The 22,187-nt window shown below is 40.8% G+C and overlaps 1 protein-coding gene across 4 annotated transcripts in view; it reads left to right on the top strand.

Moving 5' to 3' along the window:
* LOC127654275 (uncharacterized) overlaps window positions 1–22,187 on the top strand; it is a 60,875-nt gene that overhangs the window by 27,119 nt on the left and 11,569 nt on the right. For 3 of the 4 annotated variants that reach the window (XM_052141397.1, XM_052141399.1, XM_052141400.1), the window contains 5 exons: window positions 16,166–16,304; window positions 18,952–19,075; window positions 21,095–21,173; window positions 21,282–21,390; window positions 21,588–21,721. In XM_052141397.1, coding sequence (XP_051997357.1) covers window positions 16,166–16,304; window positions 18,952–19,075; window positions 21,095–21,173; window positions 21,282–21,390; window positions 21,588–21,721 — 585 coding nt within the window. Of the gene's footprint in view, window positions 1–14,470; window positions 15,307–16,165; window positions 16,305–18,951; window positions 19,076–21,094; window positions 21,174–21,281; window positions 21,391–21,587; window positions 21,722–22,187 lie in introns of those variants that run through there. The other variant, XM_052141398.1, reaches the window with a different exon arrangement.

Raw genomic sequence — 22,187 nt, 5'->3', positions numbered from 1 at the left:
CTCTATGAAACGGCATAAGTCTTCATTCATTTAGGCTACATCTACATTAATCCGGATACATTTGAAAACTGTGTTTTCGTTTCAAAACGCTCTCCGTCCACACTAACGTTCTGAAGCGTTTAAGAACTAACGCATATGGGGAGTGCCTTCATACATGACCTATTTGAAACCTCTCTACAATAACGCCAATATTCTAATATTGGCTATGGTGTTTGAGCCCCAACTGTTTTGGCGAGAAACTGACTGCTCGTTTCGGCGCAAACTGACCACCCACTATAAAACAGGTGCACACACACCATTTCTTCAGATTTGCTTCCTTCAAGACAGCGATTACCTCTTGTCTCGAAGCCCTCTATCTTTGGCGTCGATTCACACCAGTCAGCGGACGGTATCTTCACAGCAGGGAAGAATCTCCGCTCCCCTGCAGTGCTCCGGCGAACATCACTCCACCTCGCCGCTTGACGCTCCGCTGGAGAACGGACCTCAGCATCCTGATTCTCTGCAGCGCGTCGGCAGGTGTAGAGTATCCTTTTTAAGCAAATACTTGTGTGTTATAAATATAAGTTATATAAATATAAATCTATATTTATATTTATATATCTAGAAGAGCCACTTACGTGTTTGCGTCTTTTTCAAGATGTCGTTCCGTAAGTGTTCCTTGTGCGAGAGACACATCCCGCCGTCAGACAAGCATGAGAGCTGCGTTTTCTGTCTGGGCCATGCCCACGCAGAGTCAGCTCTCATGGAGACAGACTGTCCTCACTGTGAGGACATGAGTCTCAAGTCGCTTCGCTCATGAATCGCCCTCTTTCTGAGTTCAGCCTCTCGCACCCTCCCATTCAGCCCTCGAACATGGCTATACGATCCAATTTGCTCGCCGGCCACCTCGTTTCAACGGCGTTCTGTCTTCCACGGTTTCGGCCGAAGACGCGCCAGTGTTACAGCCGAAATTCACAATCGTGAAAAACGCGATAGAGATTGTGCCAAATTGTCAAGCACAAAAAGGGTTTTGCAGCCGTTATTTACTTGTCCCAAAAAGAGACGGCCAATCCTGGATCTGAGACATTTAAATCGCGCACTTATAAAGCGCCCATTGAAAATTATTACTCAGAAACTAATTCTATCGCATATACGCCCACACGATTGGTTTGCGTCGATAGATCTGAAGGATGCGTACTTCCATATCCAAATTGTACAGCACCACAGGATGATTTTGAGATTTGCGTTCGAGGGAACAGCGTAACAATTCAAAGTCCTGCCCTTCGGACTGAACTACCTCGACGATTGGCTGTTACTAGCACAATCAGAGGCTCTGTTATGCAACACAGAGACTTACTGCTTCAGCATCTAAACAGCTTGGGCCTCAATGTAAACTGGGCGAAGAGCACGCTCTCTCCCAGCCGAAATATCTCTTTTTTGGGAGTCCGCCTCGACTCCACGAGCGGGCGCGCGCACCTCAAGAGCAAGCATGTTCAGGCTATTCTACAGTGTCTGTCTAAGTTCAAAGTGGGGAGAACACTTCTTCTGAAGCTGTTTAGGGAAAGCATTGGGATTTATGGCGGCGGCATCGGCCGTCATCACATTAGGCTGATGCGCCGTGTGCCACAACATGCTTGGCGCCAAGGGCGCATGCATCTCACTATATCCCGCCGCTGTATAGCTGAATCGGTACCATGGACAGCTCCTGCATTTTACCAGCGAGGTGTGGCGCTGGGGCAAATTATGGTGGTGACTACAGATGCTTCCAACACAGGTTGGGGGGCAGTGTGCGATGGGTGCCTGACTTTCGGCACCTGGACAGGTCCGAGGAGGGCATGGCATATCAACCGCCTAGAACTATCGCCTGTAATTCTAGCCTTGAAGGCTTTTCAGTCAGAAATAGCGAACTGTCATGTCCTGGTTCACTCAGACAACATGTCAGTTGTGGCATATATAAACCGCCAAGGTGGAATTCATTCACCGCCACTGCTGAGACTGACACTGCAGCTCCACCTATGGAGCTAGTGTCATCTCCTCTCCCTGCGAGCGACATATGTCCCAGGCTGCCTGAATTACGGCGCGGACCTACTGTCACGCCAAGGGGTGATACCGGGCGATTGGAGACTTCATCCTCAGACGGTGTTGAGGATTTGGGAAATATTCGGCAAAGCAGAAATCAACCTATTTGCCTCAGTGGAGAATGCCCACTGTCCCTTTTGGTATTCGAAGTCCCAAGCCCCGTTGGCAACAGATGCAATGGCACACAAATGGCCGGCGAAATGCAAATACGCATTTCCTCTGCTATGCCTAATCCACTCTGTCATATGTAAAGTCCAGGAGGACAAGGAAACGGTTCTATTAGTTGCGCCGAGATGGCCCAACCAGCCATGGTTTCCGGAAATGATAGAGATGCTGTACAGCCCACCATGGGAAATACAGCTGAGGAGGGATCTCCTCTATCTGGCGTCCCCATCCCCAGCTGTGGAACCTGCATGTGTGGCCACTGAACGGGGCGCACTACACGTGCCAAAACTGAAGCGTTCAGTCATGAACACCATTTTACAAGCCAGAGCATCGTCCACAAGACGCCTCTATGCACTAAAATGGAAGGTTTTCACTGACTGGTGTCTCTCACGTAGTAAGGACCCAGTAAACTGCCCCATACATGAAATTCTAATATTTCTTCAAGAGCGATTAGACGCAGGACTCACCCCGTCAACGCTCAAAGTGCATGTGGCAACTATAGCTGTGTATCACGCACGTGAAGCCGGCGCCTCTATAGGCAAGCATGATTTAATCATAAAGTTCCTAAAGGAGCAAGACGATTAAACCCGCCTCGGCCAGCTACAATCCCGACTTGGGACCTAACTTTAGTCCTAAAAGCTCTCACAGGGCCCCTCTTCGAGCCTTTGGACTCTGTTGATTTGCGCATGCTTTCCGTTAAGACCACACTACTGCTGGCTCTGGCCTCAGTAAAATGGGTCGGTGACCTACATGCGTTATCAGTCGACAATTCTTGTCTAGAGTTTGGCCCCGGCCTTTCAAGAGCCACTGTCAAACCCAGGAAAGGCTATGTACCCAAGGTTCTGACCACACCCTTCAAAGCGGAAGTGGTTCACCTCCAGGCATTCTTCCCTCCCCCATTTAATTGGGATGAGGAACAATCATTGCATTTGTTATGCCCTGTGCGGGCGCTACATACATAGGTTGAGCGTACTTGGCAGTTCAGAATGTCTGATCAGCTTTTTATATGCTATGGAGGACGCACAAAATGAATGTCCATCTCCAAGCAAAGACTTTCTCACTGGATTGTCGATGCAATTACACTGGCTTATGAATCGCAGGGTCAGACTTGCCCAATTGGTGTTGAAGCACACTCAACTAGAGGTATGGCCTCCTCCTGGGCATGGACGAATGGTGTGTCCTTACAAGACATATGTTTTGCAGCAGGATGGTCCTCACAAAACACGTTCGCATGGTTTTACAACCTAGACGTAACGTCTCTTTCTTTACAAGTCCTCTCTGTTTAGAGCACTTGCTATTCATTGGCTATATATATATATATCTATATATCTATCTATCTATCTATCTATCTATCTATCTATATATATATATATATATATATATATATAGATAGATAGATAGATAGATAGATAGATAGATAGACAGATAGATAGATATTTACTTATGCCCCCTTTTTAAGTACGGGCTCTGCATCACTTACACAACCAGCTGCATTCAGGCTGTTATAATTCCATAAGTCACAAGCACTTCATTATAAATAAACTCCCTTCCCGGCCAGGTTCATAAGGAGTAATTCATACTATATGGCTATAGCTCATATATTCATTATGAGTGCTCTCCTCCTGGCCATCATGAGGATCACTCACTGCGGCATACTCATGTCGGTCGTCGTCCCATAAGACTGCGCCGCCATGTTTTCTCTTTTGGAAGTTATGTCATGTAGTGCGGCATGATGGGATTCTGTTCCCCTTATGCGTTAGTAACGCAATGTCAAGTGGACTGAAGTCCTAAGGGAACGTCTCGGTTACGTACATAACCTCGGTTCCCTGAGACGAAGGGAACGAGACATTGCGAATGCTAGCCGCACCACAAGACTCAGAGTTCTTGAGGCACGAGCAATGCGCTCCTTGTTCTCAGTCAGAAATTCTGAGGAAATGGTGTGTGTGTGCACCTGTTTTATAGTGGTCAGTTCGCGCCAAAACGATCGGTCAGTTTCGCGCCAAAACATTTGGGGCTCAAACACCATAGCCAGTATTAGAATATTGGCGTTATTGTAGAGAGGTTTCAAATAGGTTGTGTATGAAGGCACTCCCCATATGCATTAGTAACGCAATGTCTCATTCCCTTCGTCTCGTAACCGAGACGTTTTCCACACTACAACACGAAAACTGCGTTTTCGAGTTTATCCACATTGGAGTGCGTTTTCAAAAAGCTCAGTTTTCGCGGACAAAAACGCTGTCTAAGTGTGTACGGAAGGCCTAAACGGAGAGAAAAAGATTCAAACGAAAATGTATTAGTGTGGACTAGGCCATAGTGCAAAGTAGCTTGGCACAACTAATGTTGTGGATTTTGTTTGCTTGGAAACAAAACAAGTTCGCCAAATACAGTTTTCATGGACATGCTAAATTTGATCATCAAAAAACATTCTAATCTTACTATAACATTCTGCTAGATAATTGAGGTTTATTTTATGCTAAGCAGTTCTCTAATAAAGGTAATAACTGTTTTTAGAAATAACGTGAAACTTAGACAGTCTCCAAATATTATTGATATGAGGGACAATAATAAACCATGGTAAAGTTAGTTTGACGTTGGACATTCGTTGAACATTCGGTTTCGCAGATATAAGGGACCGTCTGAAACTCCAATCACTACGCTAAAACATAGGAGATGGCACCTCAATAATTCAGTTGACGTGCAAGTTATACATGAAAAAAATCTGACAGCCTGATCAGCAGACCCGTCTGTGAAAACATGTGTCCAGTTGTGTTGGGGGTAGGAGTTGTGGATATGTTCCATGGTGAGGGACTTCTTTTCAGCATCGCTCAGAGAGTTTTTCTTGCCAATGCCAGGAACAATGCAGTGTATCTGGGGTCTTCCATCATCACTCCAGCCTGGGTACCCAAGGTACTGGGGGATATCATTAGGTTCATGGTACTGGATATCTTGGTGTCTCCTTTCCAAGTCTCTTGTCTGGTGGATGAAACTTCCTCTCTTCAGTCTTCCTTTTGTTGGTTGGGACAGTCAGTCTTTCATGGGGTGATTTGGTAGTCTTTTGAATTTTGTTGCCTGAGTGAGGAGTTTGGTGTCCCTTCTGTCTTCCATGGGCTCAAGGCTGGTGATGGTTTCCAGCTCTTGGATAGGGGTTGACCGCATGGCACCAGTGATGATTCTTGCTGCCTGGTTCTGCACCTTGCTGACTCTGTCAAAGTTTGACTTGGTTGCTGTGCCTCATGCCGTCGCTCCGTACTCAAGTACTGGTCTGAGGTACATCCTCTTGAGGACCGCTGAGTGCTAACCGCAGCTTAGCTCTGGCTTTGACTTTCTCGGCCTGCTGTTTCCAGGTGACTTGCCTGTCGAAGGTCACACCAAGGTATGTGGGGGTATTGTCAGCCTGCAGCATCCACAGAACTTGAGGTTAGCCTTTATATGGACACTTGCTTTCCTGCTGTTGAAGTACTGGCAGATCTACTGGAACAGACATACTACAGGTGAGATTATTACAGTATGATCAAATATATAAGTACAGAAATCAATTATTTTTAGAAATATATTCACTAAAATTCACCAAAATGATATTTTCTAATTTTAAAGGCTATAGTAACTTCGTATTGGATAGATGGACTTACTAAAGGTAAAATTATTACAGTATCATCAATAATATAAGTATGGTAATAAATTTAATTAAAACATCACTAAAATTCACCAAAATTATATTTTCTCACTCTAAAGGCTGTAGTATCTTCCCAGTGGATAGATGAACTTACTACAGGTGAGATAATTACAGTATCATCAATTATATAGGTACTGTAATCAATTATTTTTAAATTATTTTAGAAAAATATTCTCTAAAATTCGGGCGGCGCGGTGGTGCAGCGGTTAGCACTGTCGCCTCACAGCAAGAAGGTCATGGGTTCAAACTCATTTTAACGGCTGTAGTAAATTTTCAGAGGACTTACAACAGGTGAGATTATTATAGTATGATCAATTATATGAGAACAGAAATTAATTATTTTAGAAACAATATTATACATTTCTGTTAATACTGTATCTGCTTCCTGTAATAGGCTTATCAGGAGAGATGGCATTATAAATTCTGATTGCTGATTGCAAGAGAGATCTTCACTATCACTTCATAGAGCATGGTGCTCATAAAATCGCTGATGTGGAGAGGATGCTTTAACATCTGTCTTCAGTAAATATATATCAAATCTAGTATAGCTGTCCTTTCTGATCATTCCCTTTACATATTTTTTTGTAATCTGCTCTGATGTACTGTTGTGTCCTGTGCCTCAAAGATAGTCAGACTCAGGTGTTCCCTCAAAGTCCACTACCATTTTTTTTATTTTTGTGATATTCAGCTGCATTTGTTTTATACAATACAAGACATAATCATCAACTAGCTTTTTGTAATCTGAGTCTTCTCCATTTTCATTGCAACATCCAGTTTAAATTTTGCCTGCAAATTTAATGCAAGGAAACTGTGTTTGTATGAGTATTTCCCCAACTGGAATAATTATTCAGATATTTCATTTTATATGAAGTGAGATAAGACCTGATATAAAAGTAATTGTAATGTTGAGGCTGATGTCAGGAACAGACAATGAAGAGTGGACATAAGTGCAGTATTTATTAACAACGTGAAATCCAAAATGAAACGAACATAAACAGCTTGACTTGACAATGTTACACCAAAACAATACTTGACAAATGGCAATGGCAAACATGAGGGCTTAAATACATGAACATGGGAAACCACATGACATAAGGCGGGTGCACACTGTACGATTTTGGCCACGATTCTGCCATCTGAGACAAATTTTGGGAATCCTAAAGGATTTCTCTCGTCGCAGGGCAAAATCGGCAATCTTACAACTTTCAGTGTGACATTTTCACAGACTGCCGATTAATAGCCTTTGCAATGATCTTCAGCCTCCGACGAAGTTCTGGCAGTGTCAGAAATGTAGCATCGTAGCCATATAATGTGACTGCTATTACAACAGGATGAGATATTCCTCTCCTCTCTCGCACCCAAAAGAAACCTGCTCCGCGTTTGCACCACCCAGTTATCTAGTAGTGCCCAGTTCCCTTTACAAAAAGCTTCACTATGATGCTGCGCTGCTAAGCGCTATGGGGAACAATCCTAGTTGTGACCGAGCTGTGAATAATGTGTGTAACACGTCAATGAACATTGACCGGAATTTATAGCCTCGGCTGATGTAATCATTAGATGCACCTGAGGCCAGGCTATAAATGGATGCGTCACCAGGTGTCGTCAGATCCTCTTTTTTCAGAGCGATTCTGTGACTGTGTTTCACAAACCCTGTCAAAACTTTCTTTCCTCTGTTAGGAGTTAGAATTTGTTAGGCAGTGTGCAGTGAACCTTTTCTCTTTTCTCTTCTGTTTAGAAAATATAATATATATATAAAAAAATTAAAAAAAAGAGAGAACGACTGAAAGCCGCAAACGATGCATCAGTCTTTGCTCTGTTTGTTTGGGGGAAGAGCATGCTGCTCTCGTGTTGCAGCAGGGCGGGTGCGAGCACTGCGATTTGCTTTCAGGCAAAGTGCTTCGCACTCGCCTCGCTTGCTTCCGGGAGTCAGCACTCACGAAAAAAAAAGAACGTTCGTGGGGCTCTTGCATGGATTTGGCTGAGGAGCAAGAGACGGGTTTTTCCCTTTCTCTCGCTCTCTCCCCAAACCCAGCTGGTCCTTCACATGATCTCGAAGCGCGTTCCGACGCTTCTTCAGATCATGAGGAGGATTGCGATTCTCTTCCCGCCTTCGAGCTTTCCGTCCGCGATAAAAAAATCTACAGAGGAATTGCTCGATGTTGTTACTCGTGCAGTTGCCAGACTCCAGTTGGACTGGCCACGCGAAAAAGAGACCCCCAAACCCTCCAAATTAGGGGATAGATTTTATCTTCCAGTCTAAGAAAGGGAACGCCTCATGAGTCCCTTCCCTTCTTTGATAACCTCCATGAAGAGCTTTCTCGCTCATGGAGGAACCCGTAAAAAAAATTAAAATAATTATAATAATTTTCTTCCCGTGTTCACAACCCTTGACGTCATTATATTCGACTATCGTGGGTGCTGAGGCACGGGGGTATTCAGTATTCAGAGACGCTTGTGGGCTATCTCTCGCCGGGCTCGGCATCATCCCTTAAGAAGCCCTCTCTCCCCTCAAAGCCTTGTAGGACAACCTCCACTTTAGTGGGAAGGGCTTATCAAGCAGCAGGTCAGGCTGGGGCTGCTCTGCACACTATGCTGTTTTACAGGCGTACCAGGCTGACCTCCTGGACGACCTGATTGTGGGTTCTGCGCTTGACGAGCAAGCCTCAGACCCGCCTCGGTCCTTTCTGAAGAGGCTCAAAAGCAAAGCGTGGCGAGTCGTGCTCCTCCTCCCAGGGATTGGGGACAGTCTCGCCGCCCTCGCCAGGCCCCAAAGCAAGACCTCAGGACTATAATTTCTAGTAAGAGAAAACCCTGATGGTCTTGCGCCTAGATTAGGGGGTAGCTCCCCTCGGGACGGGGTGCGTGCTTCACTTCACCCCTCCCGGTACCCCCTCGAAGCCCCTCCATTCCCGCTACCTCTTGGTGTTTCAGGTTGCAGAGACTTCTGTCAAAATTGAGTGTTTTCGCTGTTCCTGCATTTTATTCAGGACGCGAAACACTCGACAACCCCTCAACAGGAAGTGTTAAAATCTAATACCCATCTCAGAGATCCTGGCAGCGTGGAAACTTCTGCCAGATATATTCTTTTCTGTGGGTCTTATAAGGGCATCAGGATTTAATTCACTCGCCGCTTTTCCGTGTTTCAACGGCGTGTTCTCACTACTGTAAACCGGATTTCTTTTTTATGTAAAAAAAAAAATAATAATTATCAAATCTCCTGGATAAAGGGGCCATGGTATGTGTTGAGAGAGAGAGTTAGGTTATTACACTAAATACTTCCCGTGGAGGGTGAGGGGTGGCGTCTGGCTTAGATCTTAAAGCTTGAACTGCCCATGGGTGTTCAAGTCCTAGATGATCAAGACGGTCGTGTCTCAAGCCCTACTACTTGTTTGGCTGGTCTCCATCGATGCTAGGTCAATTTGGCTGGTCACTCGTCAGGCTAGGTCAAGGTTGCACTGTTATCAGTATCAACGATTTCCAGGTCTCAGGGCGACCGCGTCCTCGGTGATCCCTCTGGACCTTCTGCTCATGAGACCATATTTGTTGTGGCCCAAAGCCAGGGGATTTCATCCAAGGGCCAAAACTCCTAGGCTAATATGGGTTACGCGCCTCAGGCTTCGTTCCCTTTTTATGTGGTTCAGACCCCGGTTCTGTGCCTTGGGTCCCACTCTAGGTGCGTCTTGTTGTCGCAGGCTGCTAACGACAGACGCCTCCCTGACGGGCGGGGTAGCAGCCTTATGTGGTTGTCCAGCTTAAGGGGATAGGAGGGTCGTCAGCTCGGTTGTCACAGTCACTGTCTCGCATTAATGGCTGTATTTCTGGCCCTGAAATACCTCCTCCTGAGGCTTTCATGTCTTGGTGCGGGTGGACAATACAGCGGTAGCTTCTTACATAAATCATCAAGGAGACCCACGTTCTTGTCAGCTGAATTTCTGACGTGTCGGATTCTCCTTAGGGCCCAGGGCAAGCTCCTGTAACTCAGGTCAGTTATATCCCTGGATGCCCGTATGTGGGCACAGATTTACTTTCCAGATAGAAAATACCAATGGGGGAGTTAAGAACTCCACCCTAAGGTAGTAGTTGCCCAGAGTTCGCTAGCAAAGGTTTTTGCCTCTTACTGATAGCACCACGCTGGCCGAACAGGGCTTGGTCCTCGGAGCTAAGCTCGCGATTCCGAACAAGAAGGATCTTCTATCTCAGGCAAAGGGCAATATTTCATCCCTGTCCCGAATTGTGGAATCTTTCATGTTTGGCCCCTAAGGGTATCAACTGAGGGACACAGGGCTTTCTCCTGAGGTTATCGAGACCTTTTTAAATGCCGGGCTTTTTCCACTTGGAACAAGTTTGGGTGAGATCTTAGGGCAGAAGAGGACCTCTTTGCCTCTATGAATAGCGCAATGTCTCCTCTACTTCTCCCTGAAATCCCTGGGGAGCTGATCGTGGTGACGCATACATAGCACAAATGCGCCTGCATCTGTTTCCTTCTACTAAAGTTCATATTACAGAACCAGCTAACTGCCAGTTTGCTTCAGTTCTGGATTTTCTGTAGAAATAACTGTCAGCGGGCACTTGCCTCGCCACTGCCAGGTTCTGTGTGGCCACTGTGGTTTGCCACGGCTTGGTGGGCAGGGTGCCCTCTAAGAGGCATCCTCATTATTGCCCGGGCCTACGAGGGGCACGGTCAAGCTTCACCAGTAGGTTTTAGGGCGCACTCTACCAGAGGGCTCTCCACCTCTAAAACCTTGGCTAGAGGTCTCCCTCTGCAGCAAGTTTGTGATGCGGCAGGTTATCCTCTCCGCACACATTCATTAGAGTTTTATAGTTTTGAAGGTTCTGCCACTTTGGGCTCTTATGCCCTTGAGTCGACATCTCAAGCTCATGTCTGGACAAGTTTGTGATGCGGCAGGCTGGTCCTCTCCGCTCACATTCATCAGTTTTTATGACAAGTTTGTGTTGCGATAGGGTTCTCTTCGCACACATTCATCGAACTGTATGGGTTAGATGCTTTGCTACTCCGGACTCTTATGTCCTTGAGTCGACATCTCAGCCCATGCCTAAACAAGTTTGTGATGCGGCAGGTTGTCCTCTCCGCACACATTCATTGGACTTTTATAGTTTGGATGTTCTGCACTGTGGGCTCTTATGCCCTTGAGTCGACATCTCAGCTCATGCCTGAACAAGTTTGTGATGTGGCAGGCTGGTCCTCTCCGCTCACATTCATCAGTTTTTATGACAAGTTTGTGTTGCGATAGGGTTCTCTTCGCACACATTCATTGAACTTTATGGGTTAGATGCTTTGCTACTCCGGACTCTTATGCCCTTGAGTCGACATCTCAGCTCATGCCTGAACAAGTTTGTGATGCGGCAGGCTGGTCCTCTCCACACACATTCATCAAAATTTTATGGTTTAGATGTTTATGCTACTCCAGGCTCTTATGCCCTTGAGTCAACATCTCAAGCTCATGTCTGAGACCTCTCGCGTTTTTGTGAATACACTGCACAACCGTAGGGGTCCGGACAGCCCCCAGTGCGGCGGCATGGGTATTGCGTTCCCCATAGCGCTTAGCAGCGCAGCATCATAGTGAAGCTTTTTGTAAAGGGAACGTCTCGGGTTACATGTGTAACCCTTGTTCCCTGAAAAAAGCGGAACAAGATGCTGCGCTTCTCTGCCGCACTGGGACGTCCCAGGACTGCTCTTCAAAAAGAAGTATCTTACGACACCTGGTGATGCATGCATTTATAGCCTGGCCTCAGGTGTATCTAATGATTACATCAGCCGAGGTTATAAATTCCGGTCAATGTTCATTGACGAGTTACACACATTATTCACAGCTCGGTCACAACTACGATTGTTCCCCATAGCGCTTAGCAGCGCAGCATTTCGTTCAGGTTTTTTCAGGGAACAAGTGTTACACATGTAACCCGAGGCGTTATCACTCTACTCAAGCTTTCAATGTTTTTCTTCTTTTCATTTTACATAAAAAGTTTTAATAAATCAATACACAGAAAATACTTGGAGAAAAGTGTAAGACGTCAGCAATATGAAAGCATTATTCTCTGAATTAAATAAATACAGAGCTTACAAAATGAAAATAAATAAATGATTGCATTTTCTGTTTTTTTTTTCTTTACATTTATCATGCATTTTCTTTACAACGTTATTTTAATTACTATTTTACTTTTAATAAATTTACATGAAACGTCTGTAAACTTCTATAATTAAGATTCACACCACTCCAATTTTATTTATATATAAATCAAATAAAATAGAAAGATTGAACAATTTATAATGGTAAGTATTTATGGGACGTTTTAATCCAACTCAGCAAATACAGTTGGATACAATTATAGAAACCTATGTCAAGTTTGAGCATTATCCATAGGGAATCTGCAAGCGTGATATATTATCAGCCTTTATTAATTTTCTAAATTTTGCATGGTGTATAGGTTACTAATCTAAAAGAGGAGAAATAAGTACTATAACCCATTTTTGTTTTCCCCATTGTGAATAGAGAAGTTTGTAATTTTTCGGGCCACAAGTCTTTTTATTTCCACAATGAATATTTGCTTGTGATAGCTCAATATTACTGTAGGCTACCTCCTCCACTCGCGTTTATTCTCAACATCTGTAATTTTCAGTATTTGTGATCAGGCTGTATTTTTATAGGCATATTTGACAAAATCCATCTTTCTTGTAAATGTTAGCCTATGCTCGTGATGGAGTGGTATTGGAGCAATGAAAATGAGAGAGAAAAAAATGCTCTGTGTTGGGCAAATTTCGCCGTTTCGCTTCTATTCCGCAAAACTCCCGTAACGTGAGTCACGTTCACTGATCGGGACAATTGGGAACACAGTCGGCTACGATGTATATTATGCAGTCTGACATAATGTCGCACAGTGTGCCATGGCGATATCAATGCGTTCATATCATACAGTCTGACAAGCAACAATAAAGGAATATTATAAATCGTACAGTGTGCACCCGCCTATAGACAAACAATGATGAGACTAAACTAATGATCATGATAAGGCAATGAAACAAGAACCAATGATAAAAACAGGACTGATAACAAGTCTCATAAACATAGACCAATGAAGAGACATGACTAATAAACATGGTGGAACAAGAGGGTCACATGACAAGGAACCAATAAATACAAAATATATAAAACAAAGCAGGAAGAGGAAATCACATGACAAGAAAGAGGAAACAGGAACAAGGAACTAAATTTTCAAAATAAGACATGAACACGAAACATGAACAAAAACACATTAAAACAGTAATTTGAAAAAAGCCTTAATTCAGAGACACACAAGGACGATCCAAAACAGGAAAATTAGACACTAGCATAATAATTATGTGGTTGGAGGTGGAAAAGGACAACTATTTTTTTTTTTTATCTTAGAAGATAATTAATTATTGTACTCATATTGTTAGAAATACTGTAATAATCACCTGTATGAAGTGTGTCTATCCTCTGGGAAGTTACTACTGCCTTTAGAATGTGAAAATATAATTTTGGTGAATTTTAGAGATTTTTTCTAAAGTAAGTGAATACTGTACTCATATAATTGAACATACTGTAATAATCACACTTGTAGTAAGTCCGTCTATCCTCTAGGAAGTTACTACTGCCTTTATAATGTGAAAATATAATTTTGGTGAATATTTTCCTTAAATAATTTATTAATGTAATTATATAATTGATGATACTGTAATAATCTCACCTGTAGTAAGTCCATCTATGCTCTAGGAAGTTACTACAGTCTTTAGAATGAGAAATATAATTTTGGTGAATATGTTTCTAAAATAATTGATTACTGTACTTATATAATTGATCATACTGCAATAATTTTACCTGTAGTAAGTTCATATATCCTCTAGGAAGTTACTACACTCTTTAGAATATGAAAATATAATTTTGGTGAATTTTAGTGAATATTTATCTAAAATAATTGATAACTGTACTTATATAATTGATGATACTGTAATAATCTCACCTGTAGTAAGTCAACCTATCCTTCTAGGAAGTTACTACAGCCTTTAGAATGAGATAATATAATTTTTGTGAATATTGTTCTAAAATAATTGATTACTGTACTTATATAATTGATCATACTGTAATAATTTTACCTGTAGTAAGTCAGTTTATCCTCTAGGAAGTTGCTATAGCCTTTAAAATTCTGAATGTGAAAATGTATTTTACTGTTTTTTTCATGTATAACTTGCACGTCAATTGAATGAATGAGTGGATATCTCCTATGTTTTGGCGTAGTGAGTGGAGTTTTCAGACGGTCCCTTACATCTGCGAAACTGAATATCCAACAAATGTCGGACGTCAAACTGACTTTACCGCGTTCAGTAGCCATCTGTCCTTAACTGTAGAAGTCTGTTCGCTTTTAGACAAAGCAATTAAATTATAGCCTATTTGTAATAAATAACTTCAGAAAATTCCACAAACTCAGACATTTTCCAGATACAAATGATATTCCAGAGCTGGCGGGGGCAGCAGAGAAGATCATGCTAATCCATATCGATATATGGCAGTACAGTGTCTAACACCACTGTCACATCGGTACTTACGAAGAAGTGCAATACTAACGTTAGCTAGAACTAATGCCCCTTTAAGGTGCGTACACACTGCCAGCGACATTCATTTTCAATGCGAGCACAGCGACTTCCGGCGACACGAGCTGTCGCGACCGTTGGCGCTAGATGTGGGCGTGTCCAGCGATGCGACAAAGTTGAGGAAAGTTCAACTTTGGAGCGACTAACGGCAGCGACAGCCAATAGGAGAGAAGACGGGAGAGCTCACGTGATCCTTCTCTCTCTCTCAGCTCCTGCAGTAACGGAAAGATGGATGAAAGGCTAATTCTTGCTGTTAGAAATTTTCCAGTGCTCTATGATATGTCTCTTCCCACGTACAAGGACATTTTTAAGAAAAATACTGCGTAGAAAGGTGTATCTGAGATCGCGGGGATTTTACGTACCCAGACAGACCGGCATTTGTATTTTCGCCGCAGATAAACAGGCGCTAAGGCAAAGAGCAGGCCTTGTTTCTCATTCATCTTTGATATAAAGCATTTTATGTACTGATTCCATTTATATTTAGTCTTTTCCCTCCAAAATGTTTGTTTTTAGTGGCAAGAAAAGAGATTCGCTGTCAACAGCAATGGAATGACATCCGTGAATGTCATTTATAAACGTTACTAGGCAACCAGTAGTGGGAACACCCACTAGCGACTTCACCGCCAGCCACTAGCGACCTGCAGCGACAAAGTCGCTGGCAGTGTGTACACTGTAGTGTGTGTTGTAGCATTCACAGACGAAGCATGCGTGAGCTGACCGACATCGCTGGAGTCAAATGAGACCGTAAACTTCAGCGGTGGACCGACTCCACTCATTACACGTATGTAACACGCCACATCTGTATTTACAGCAGCAGTCAAACTTTTGGACACTCGACTGAATGTTTGTTTCTAATTATAAAACCTTTGATCTCTTAAAGGCTAACGCTTAAATACATAAATTGTGCCTATACGCATTAAATGTGTAACGGACAGAATCATGTAATTTTCTCATTCATTCATAACGCTTTCAGAATGTCGTTGTCTTTTAAACCGTAATCTTTCTATAATACGAATATATTGGTTTAATTGTTTTGAACTGTTCATTTTCTGATTTATGTTGAGTTCAAAAGCTGAGAAAATTATTTTCCTTCATTTCTTTATTTTTTTTAGAAAATTATTATTGAATGTCGATTGAAAATAAATGAAAATCAACGAGTTAAGTTTTATTTAATTTGTAAATCCAAACCACAGTGGACCATATTTATTTTCTGCTTAAATATGAATGCAACAATGCATTAAATATGCTACGTATGATCACCTGATTATTGAAATATAAACATCTGTGCACACAAACACATGAATTAACATTCTATCTGACAAGCACGTTTAGAAGGGGAAGTTTTGAATGTCATGAATTTTTTAGAGGCTGTCTGATTAAAGTTTGTGTGTGTGTGTTGATCTCTCTCTCTCTCTCTCTCTCTCTCTCTCTCTCTCTCTCTCTCTTTCTGTGGTTTTTGGTTTTTCTACCGGTATCATGCTGCTCATTTAACTGATTCTGATAGTCATGTAAGAGAGTTTAAGGGAAGAAACTGCAGAAATAACACTGATTCTTTTTTGGGTAATTAGTCTCCCCTGCCTTCAGCAAGATATTTTAACAGTTAATGAGTCTCTCTATCTCTCTATCTTTCTCTCTCTCAGTTTTTGTTGTCAGGAGATGATGTATGCTGGAAGGAAAATCTCATGATGCAGATTCTGAGTATGAAGTCAATGAAGATGATGGAGATGATGATGATGATGATGATGATGTCCCTCTTATATTCAGTTCTTGCAGATCAAAGTAAGAACTAGAGTTAGGTTTCATTTAAGTATCAAATTTGTCTTAGAAATTCCCCCTAAAATTCCTAAGGAGACATAAAATAGACACAAATTAATCAGTTGTCTGCACACAGTAGGAGTTTAGATACAATGGGCAAGGAAGCCCCGCCCATTCGCGGGGGAAAGCAAAGCCCTGTTACCATAGTTACTCATTGTTCCTATGAGAAAACATGGAGAAATATCCAACAGATTTGGCTAACAACAGAAAACATGACAAAAAGCTGTTGTGTAGTTTTTTGGACTTTAAACAAAGCCAAAAAATCCATATTGTTTTTTTTTTTTTTTATCATCGCCAACCAACAAAAATAGAAGCCTAAAGAAGTGGCTGCAATCTGTCAAGCCATACAGCAGATTCTTAGGTGCTCCAGGATTGTCACGTTAACAATTTGTCATTCAATTGCTGATATGACTGATACGAGTTCAATGAAAGAGCCTGTATTATTTGAAAATGATCATTTACAGTCTCAGCGGACAATGCTAGTAGGCTTATATCGTAAGTTTATTTACTTTGGTAGGTCTACAATAAAACTGTTAACAAAAGTCTCAACGAATGGGGATTCAATAACGATGGGGAGGAAATATATATTTTTAAATGCATAAAAATTAATATGCAATAATATGCAATTGCAAAATATAAAAAATATGCTAATTGCAAACAATTAGACCTACAAAAATATGTAGTTTTCCTAATCGTTTTTACTTAAGTAGTTCGTTTGGCAGTAAAGACATTGCTAATGGAGATTAGTATATATTTGTACCTTTTACTGTGTATCTAATCATTTTACAGTAATTTTACCAGAAATCCTATTTATTAAACACTTCACCAAACCAAACATCCAGAGAAATGTTTGAGTCATTCAAGCATGAAAACCAAGCAAAGCTCCACTTTGATCATGTCTAGTTTTCTCAGGTATCTTGTCTTGTTCTCTGGTGTTAACTAATCATTATGTTTCTGCTGGAACCGCTGTTGTGATGATGATGTTATGCTAGATTATTTTATGGTCGTCTGTAGCCACAGCATTCTTCTTTTGGCTTTTGTTTTTGTGGACTGACAGTCTGTAAAAATGCAGTCCTGATTTTTTTTTACCATGCAGCTACACAGCAGTTTTTCGTTGAGATTTTTGTTGTTAAAATAGCCAAATTGAACATTTCTCCCCCATTTTTCACATAGGAAAGAATGAGTTAACTACGGTAACAGTGCATCGGATAGCATATCTCAGATCATTTGCTCTTGAAAGAATTTGAAGGGAAACGTTTTAGACTTTTAATTGTAGACTTTGATATCTTGTCAAATCTGAGCACAATTTGAGATGTTGTTGTGTGTAAATTCTAGAGGAGATAGACATATGTGACATTACTGGAGTCTTTTTCTCAGGAGAAACATCTGAGATGCAGGAGATTTACAGCTGATGTGTGATTTTCATCTACTGAAAAAAAAATGTAACTCTCTGTGGCACTCAGAATATTCCTTGTTTGTTTTGAGCACCTTGTCAGCACCTTGTCAGACAGAAACATTGACTCAACCAATGGCATGAGTTTGGGGTGGGACTATCCGTTTGTTCGACCAATGTCAGACAGGGAGATTTTGTTTTAAAACAGTAATTATATTTGCAAATCTTTTTGATGTTGGTAGTGTCGCAGGTTGACCAGTGGCAAATTCTCAGGGCCAGCAAAGCCTTCTCTGCTAGCCTAACATGCCAAATAAAAATTACATTTTTCATCCATTCATACTCAATCACCTTTTTTATTTTTAATCACTTAATGAATCTACAAACAAATGGAGAAAAACGTTTATCCAGTCAGAATGTATTCCTTGATGCTTACAAGCCAAGTGTGACACCCCCTCTGGCATTCAGAATTCCTTCAGAATCCCTCAACAGTGCAAATGAATGGGCTACTAAAGTCAGATTGTCAGATTCATCAGCCAATCAGATTGAATTATTTGTTTTTGGTGGGTGTGATCTTTAGGATATTGCCCGGTCAAGGCCTTCTAGCTGGCCTTGAGTGATGCAATCACTCAATTGCATCACTAGTGATGCACACAATAGTGACATAATTTAAAAGCGTAGCGCGTGAGATTTTGCTGACTTGTCGACTGTCTCACGACTTGTTTCTCAACACAAAATGTATTGCCAGCAATATTTAAATCGCAAATATTATTAGATAGATTTTTCCATCTGACTATTATAGACCTCCTTGTTAGATTAATATGATGATTGTTAGATGAATATGATTTTTGAATGTCTGTTCAGGAGACGTTTATTTCACAAAACAGTCATGCTATAGTTAAAATTAAGCTTGCTTTAGCATTAAGTGTCGCTTCAAGTTCTGGCTTTCATGCATGGACGTGTTTTTAAAATGTCAATTCTTACTAGTTAGCTGCGACATAATGTATGATGCCCAAAGGCATAGGGTGTCTTATTCATTGTGAAACTGTGTTTTCTTAATGGCATGAATCACACTGAAGGCCTAGACTTTTAATTCACGGCCCACCATTGGTAATGACACACGGCAGCTTTAAGGAAATGTCTCATAATTGAATGTCATCGCTATCTAAGAGAAACAGATGTTGAGATATTAAAGATATCTTATTTGTGATTCTCCTCTAGGTTTAGTGTGTCATAATGACTTCTGCAACACCTTCTTATGCTTTTGGAACACCTCAAAACTAGTGACGAATCCACCTGTCAGAACAGACTCAAACTGCTCCCTGCATGTCACGGTTACGAAAAAGTAAGAAATCAGTTTCATTAACACTTTAATTAACACAATGTAATCAATGAGCCTTTACATTTGAAGAGAGAGAAAAACAACTGCTTGTGTGCTGTGGAACACAAAGGGAGAAATATTAAAGAATGTACACACAGCTCTTTACCATACCAATTAACCAATGTTCACAATGACCATATCTGTCAAAGTCTCACAAAAGTAATCCATATGACTTGTGCACTATATTTTTTTAAGTCTTTTTGGAGCTAGGCAGATTTGAACTGTCAATGACTAGAGCAGCATGAACATTCTGATTAACATCTCCTTTTGTGTTCCACAGTCAAAATAACATAAAATAGGTTTGGGATAAGATAAGTAAATACGAGGAATTAATGTCAGAATTTTCATTTTTGGCTGAACTATTTTACGTAACACAAGTAGAACATTTAGCTAAAACAGCGGAAACTGATTAGACAAACCTTATTATCATTCTGATCATTCTGGTGACTTCATTCTGGATTGTTGGTCAGTTCACTCTCCATTTATTTGATAAAAGTACTAACATGGACAGAATAGGGCTGAAATGATTAGTCGATGTTATCGACAAGGTCGACAATAAAAAAAAAATTGACAAAAATGTTAGTTATCGAATAGACGTTTGATTTCATTTAATGTAACATGAGATCACTTTAAACTCTAATGATGAGAGTTTAAAGTGCATTGCACTTTAAAGCATCGCAAAGTATGAGGGAATTATAATGCAAAAATACAAAGTAAGTAAATACAGAAACACTCTCGTTGTGGAGCTGGAGCTTCTGCTCCGCTGAAGCAAAACTTGCGCGTCGAGCGTCTTTAAAGGAAACACCTCGAAGTTACATCTTAAATGCAGTTATATTTAATGCGTTATAGCTTTTTAAAGTTCTAATAATATGGAAGCAGATCATATAAATAACTACAAACTCAGAAACTGGCATTTTTCTGTGTGGTCAGCACCTTTTCTATGAGTTGAGCGAATGTCCCGATCTGAGGGGAGAAATTGAAACTGCATCCGGCTGAAGCACACTGTCGCGGGGACGCTCGTCCCTCGTTCCACTTGCTGCTGCTAGATTTTAATGTATTGGCTCGTGACTTATTAAATCATAATATATGTCACTGGGCATTTCTTATTGTGAAGAAAATGCAATTACGCAGCTTTATTAATACGAGAGTTTGATTTTTTTGTGAGTTAAAGATGGATTGAAGTGAACAGAAAGGTGAGAGAGGGTAGTTTTTGCCCCATTATACAATGCAACAAAACATTTTTTTGATTTGTTGATTGGCTTGTTTTCCAATATAAATATGAAAACTCTTTTAAAACCATTTAAATCTTTTAGCAACTATTCTGCAGAAGATTTTTTTTTTTATCTGAGAATGTTGAATATAATATTAAAAATACAAATATTTGTAAATATCTAAAAATACTTTTAAAAAAGATGCATTCACACGAGAAGCAGCATATAAGATATTTGTACTTGCTTTTAGAGAATAGATATTGAATATAAGTATATTTTGTCTTTACTGCACTCACAGATGTATAACCAAGTAAAAAATACACTTATTTTCAAAATACACTTACTAAGTCTAAATATCTTATATGTTGCTTCTCAATTAAATGTATCTTGTTTTAAGGATTTTAGACATTTTTAAATGGAAAACAAGACAAAAACACTTGATAACAATAGGATTGCAGTGAATTCTTTTACTGAATTAAACTTCTAAAAAGTATCTTTTCCCCCTTTAATTCAGTGAATGTCATTTAGAGGTATTTTTAAAAGATGATTTTGTCCTCTTTATTGTTGGTAAGCACATTTAATACGACCTTTTAAGTCGGGACACAAGAAGAGTAATCGGTTAAGAGCCAATGATTAATCATTGCAATAATCGCTAATCGTTAGCAAAGAAGTGCTGTTCTTAATAATTGTTTTGGCTGCATGAAGACTCATCTACTCATTCTTCAAAGACATACATTGTATGTATAAATGAAAATGTCCATTTTAATTTCAGTTCGTCAGATGTGAAACGTGCAAAACTGTCTCCTGACAGCGCAGAGCCAAACATACGCAGTGCCACCATTGTGTTTAAGGTGAATGTTGATGACGGCTTTTTGATAATCCAGAACTGGTTCATATCTATTGATCAAGTGAAATAGAGCATATCTGATAATAGATGTTTCATCTCTCTTCCGCTACAGAACGGATCATGTAAAATAATTCCAGAAGCGTGGATTGCTCAAGACGTCAGATGTGAAAACTTTGAGAATCCTGTGGCTACAATAATGCAACATAAAGCAATTGGTAGTGGTGAGTCAAAAACAATCACATGATATTCGTATAATTAAGTGTTAAGTTTGACATGTGCAACAAAACACATTGATTCACACAATTACTTCATGCATATATTGTATATATACGTGATGCTCCATTCCCCATATTCCAAATAACGTGTGTGTGTGTATATGTGTGTGTGTGTGTGTGTTTGTGTGTGCGCGGGCACGCAGAAGTGAAAATGTCTCCCCCTCAAATGGTGGAAGTTGACGGGCTCAATGTTTCTTGGAGATTCGGTTCCCCAAATTCGAGATACCCCACATATAAGTTTGACCTTCAGTTTAAATCTGCAGCTCAGAGCTGGACGGTGAGTACACTGATGCCACATTTATATTATTGAGACAGAGTTCCAAACAAATGGATACAGATTCAGAATTGTATTTTAGTGTGTGTAATTTGATGGATGTGTTCATATAAACTACCAGTCAAAAGTTTAGAAGCAGTATCTCATTAGGGGCCATAGGAGACTGTGGCAGCCCATGGAACCATATGTCAGAAAATGTTGAAATTTGGCAAACTGATTTTTGAACGATTTGTCCTAGATGAGTAATTTTCTTTCTGGCTTTACTCCGCATACTGAGTTACAATTTATATTGTATCGTTTGCACAAAATCATGAATAATATCATTTGCAGTTTTTTTGCTTCTCCTCCTACAAATCATGTACAATAGTCACCAAATTTGTCTCAGATCATCTTCAGACCGAACTGCTCAAAAGATATGAAGTGATTTTTTTATTTACGCAAGAGTTACAGAATAACACTGTAACTTATT

Source organism: Xyrauchen texanus, chromosome 13, assembly GCF_025860055.1.
Source record: "Xyrauchen texanus isolate HMW12.3.18 chromosome 13, RBS_HiC_50CHRs, whole genome shotgun sequence".
In the NCBI taxonomy this organism is placed as follows: domain Eukaryota; kingdom Metazoa; phylum Chordata; class Actinopteri; order Cypriniformes; family Catostomidae; genus Xyrauchen; species Xyrauchen texanus.
Note: the sequence above shows the minus strand (reverse complement) of the source record. Positions and strands in the feature narration are given on the sequence as shown.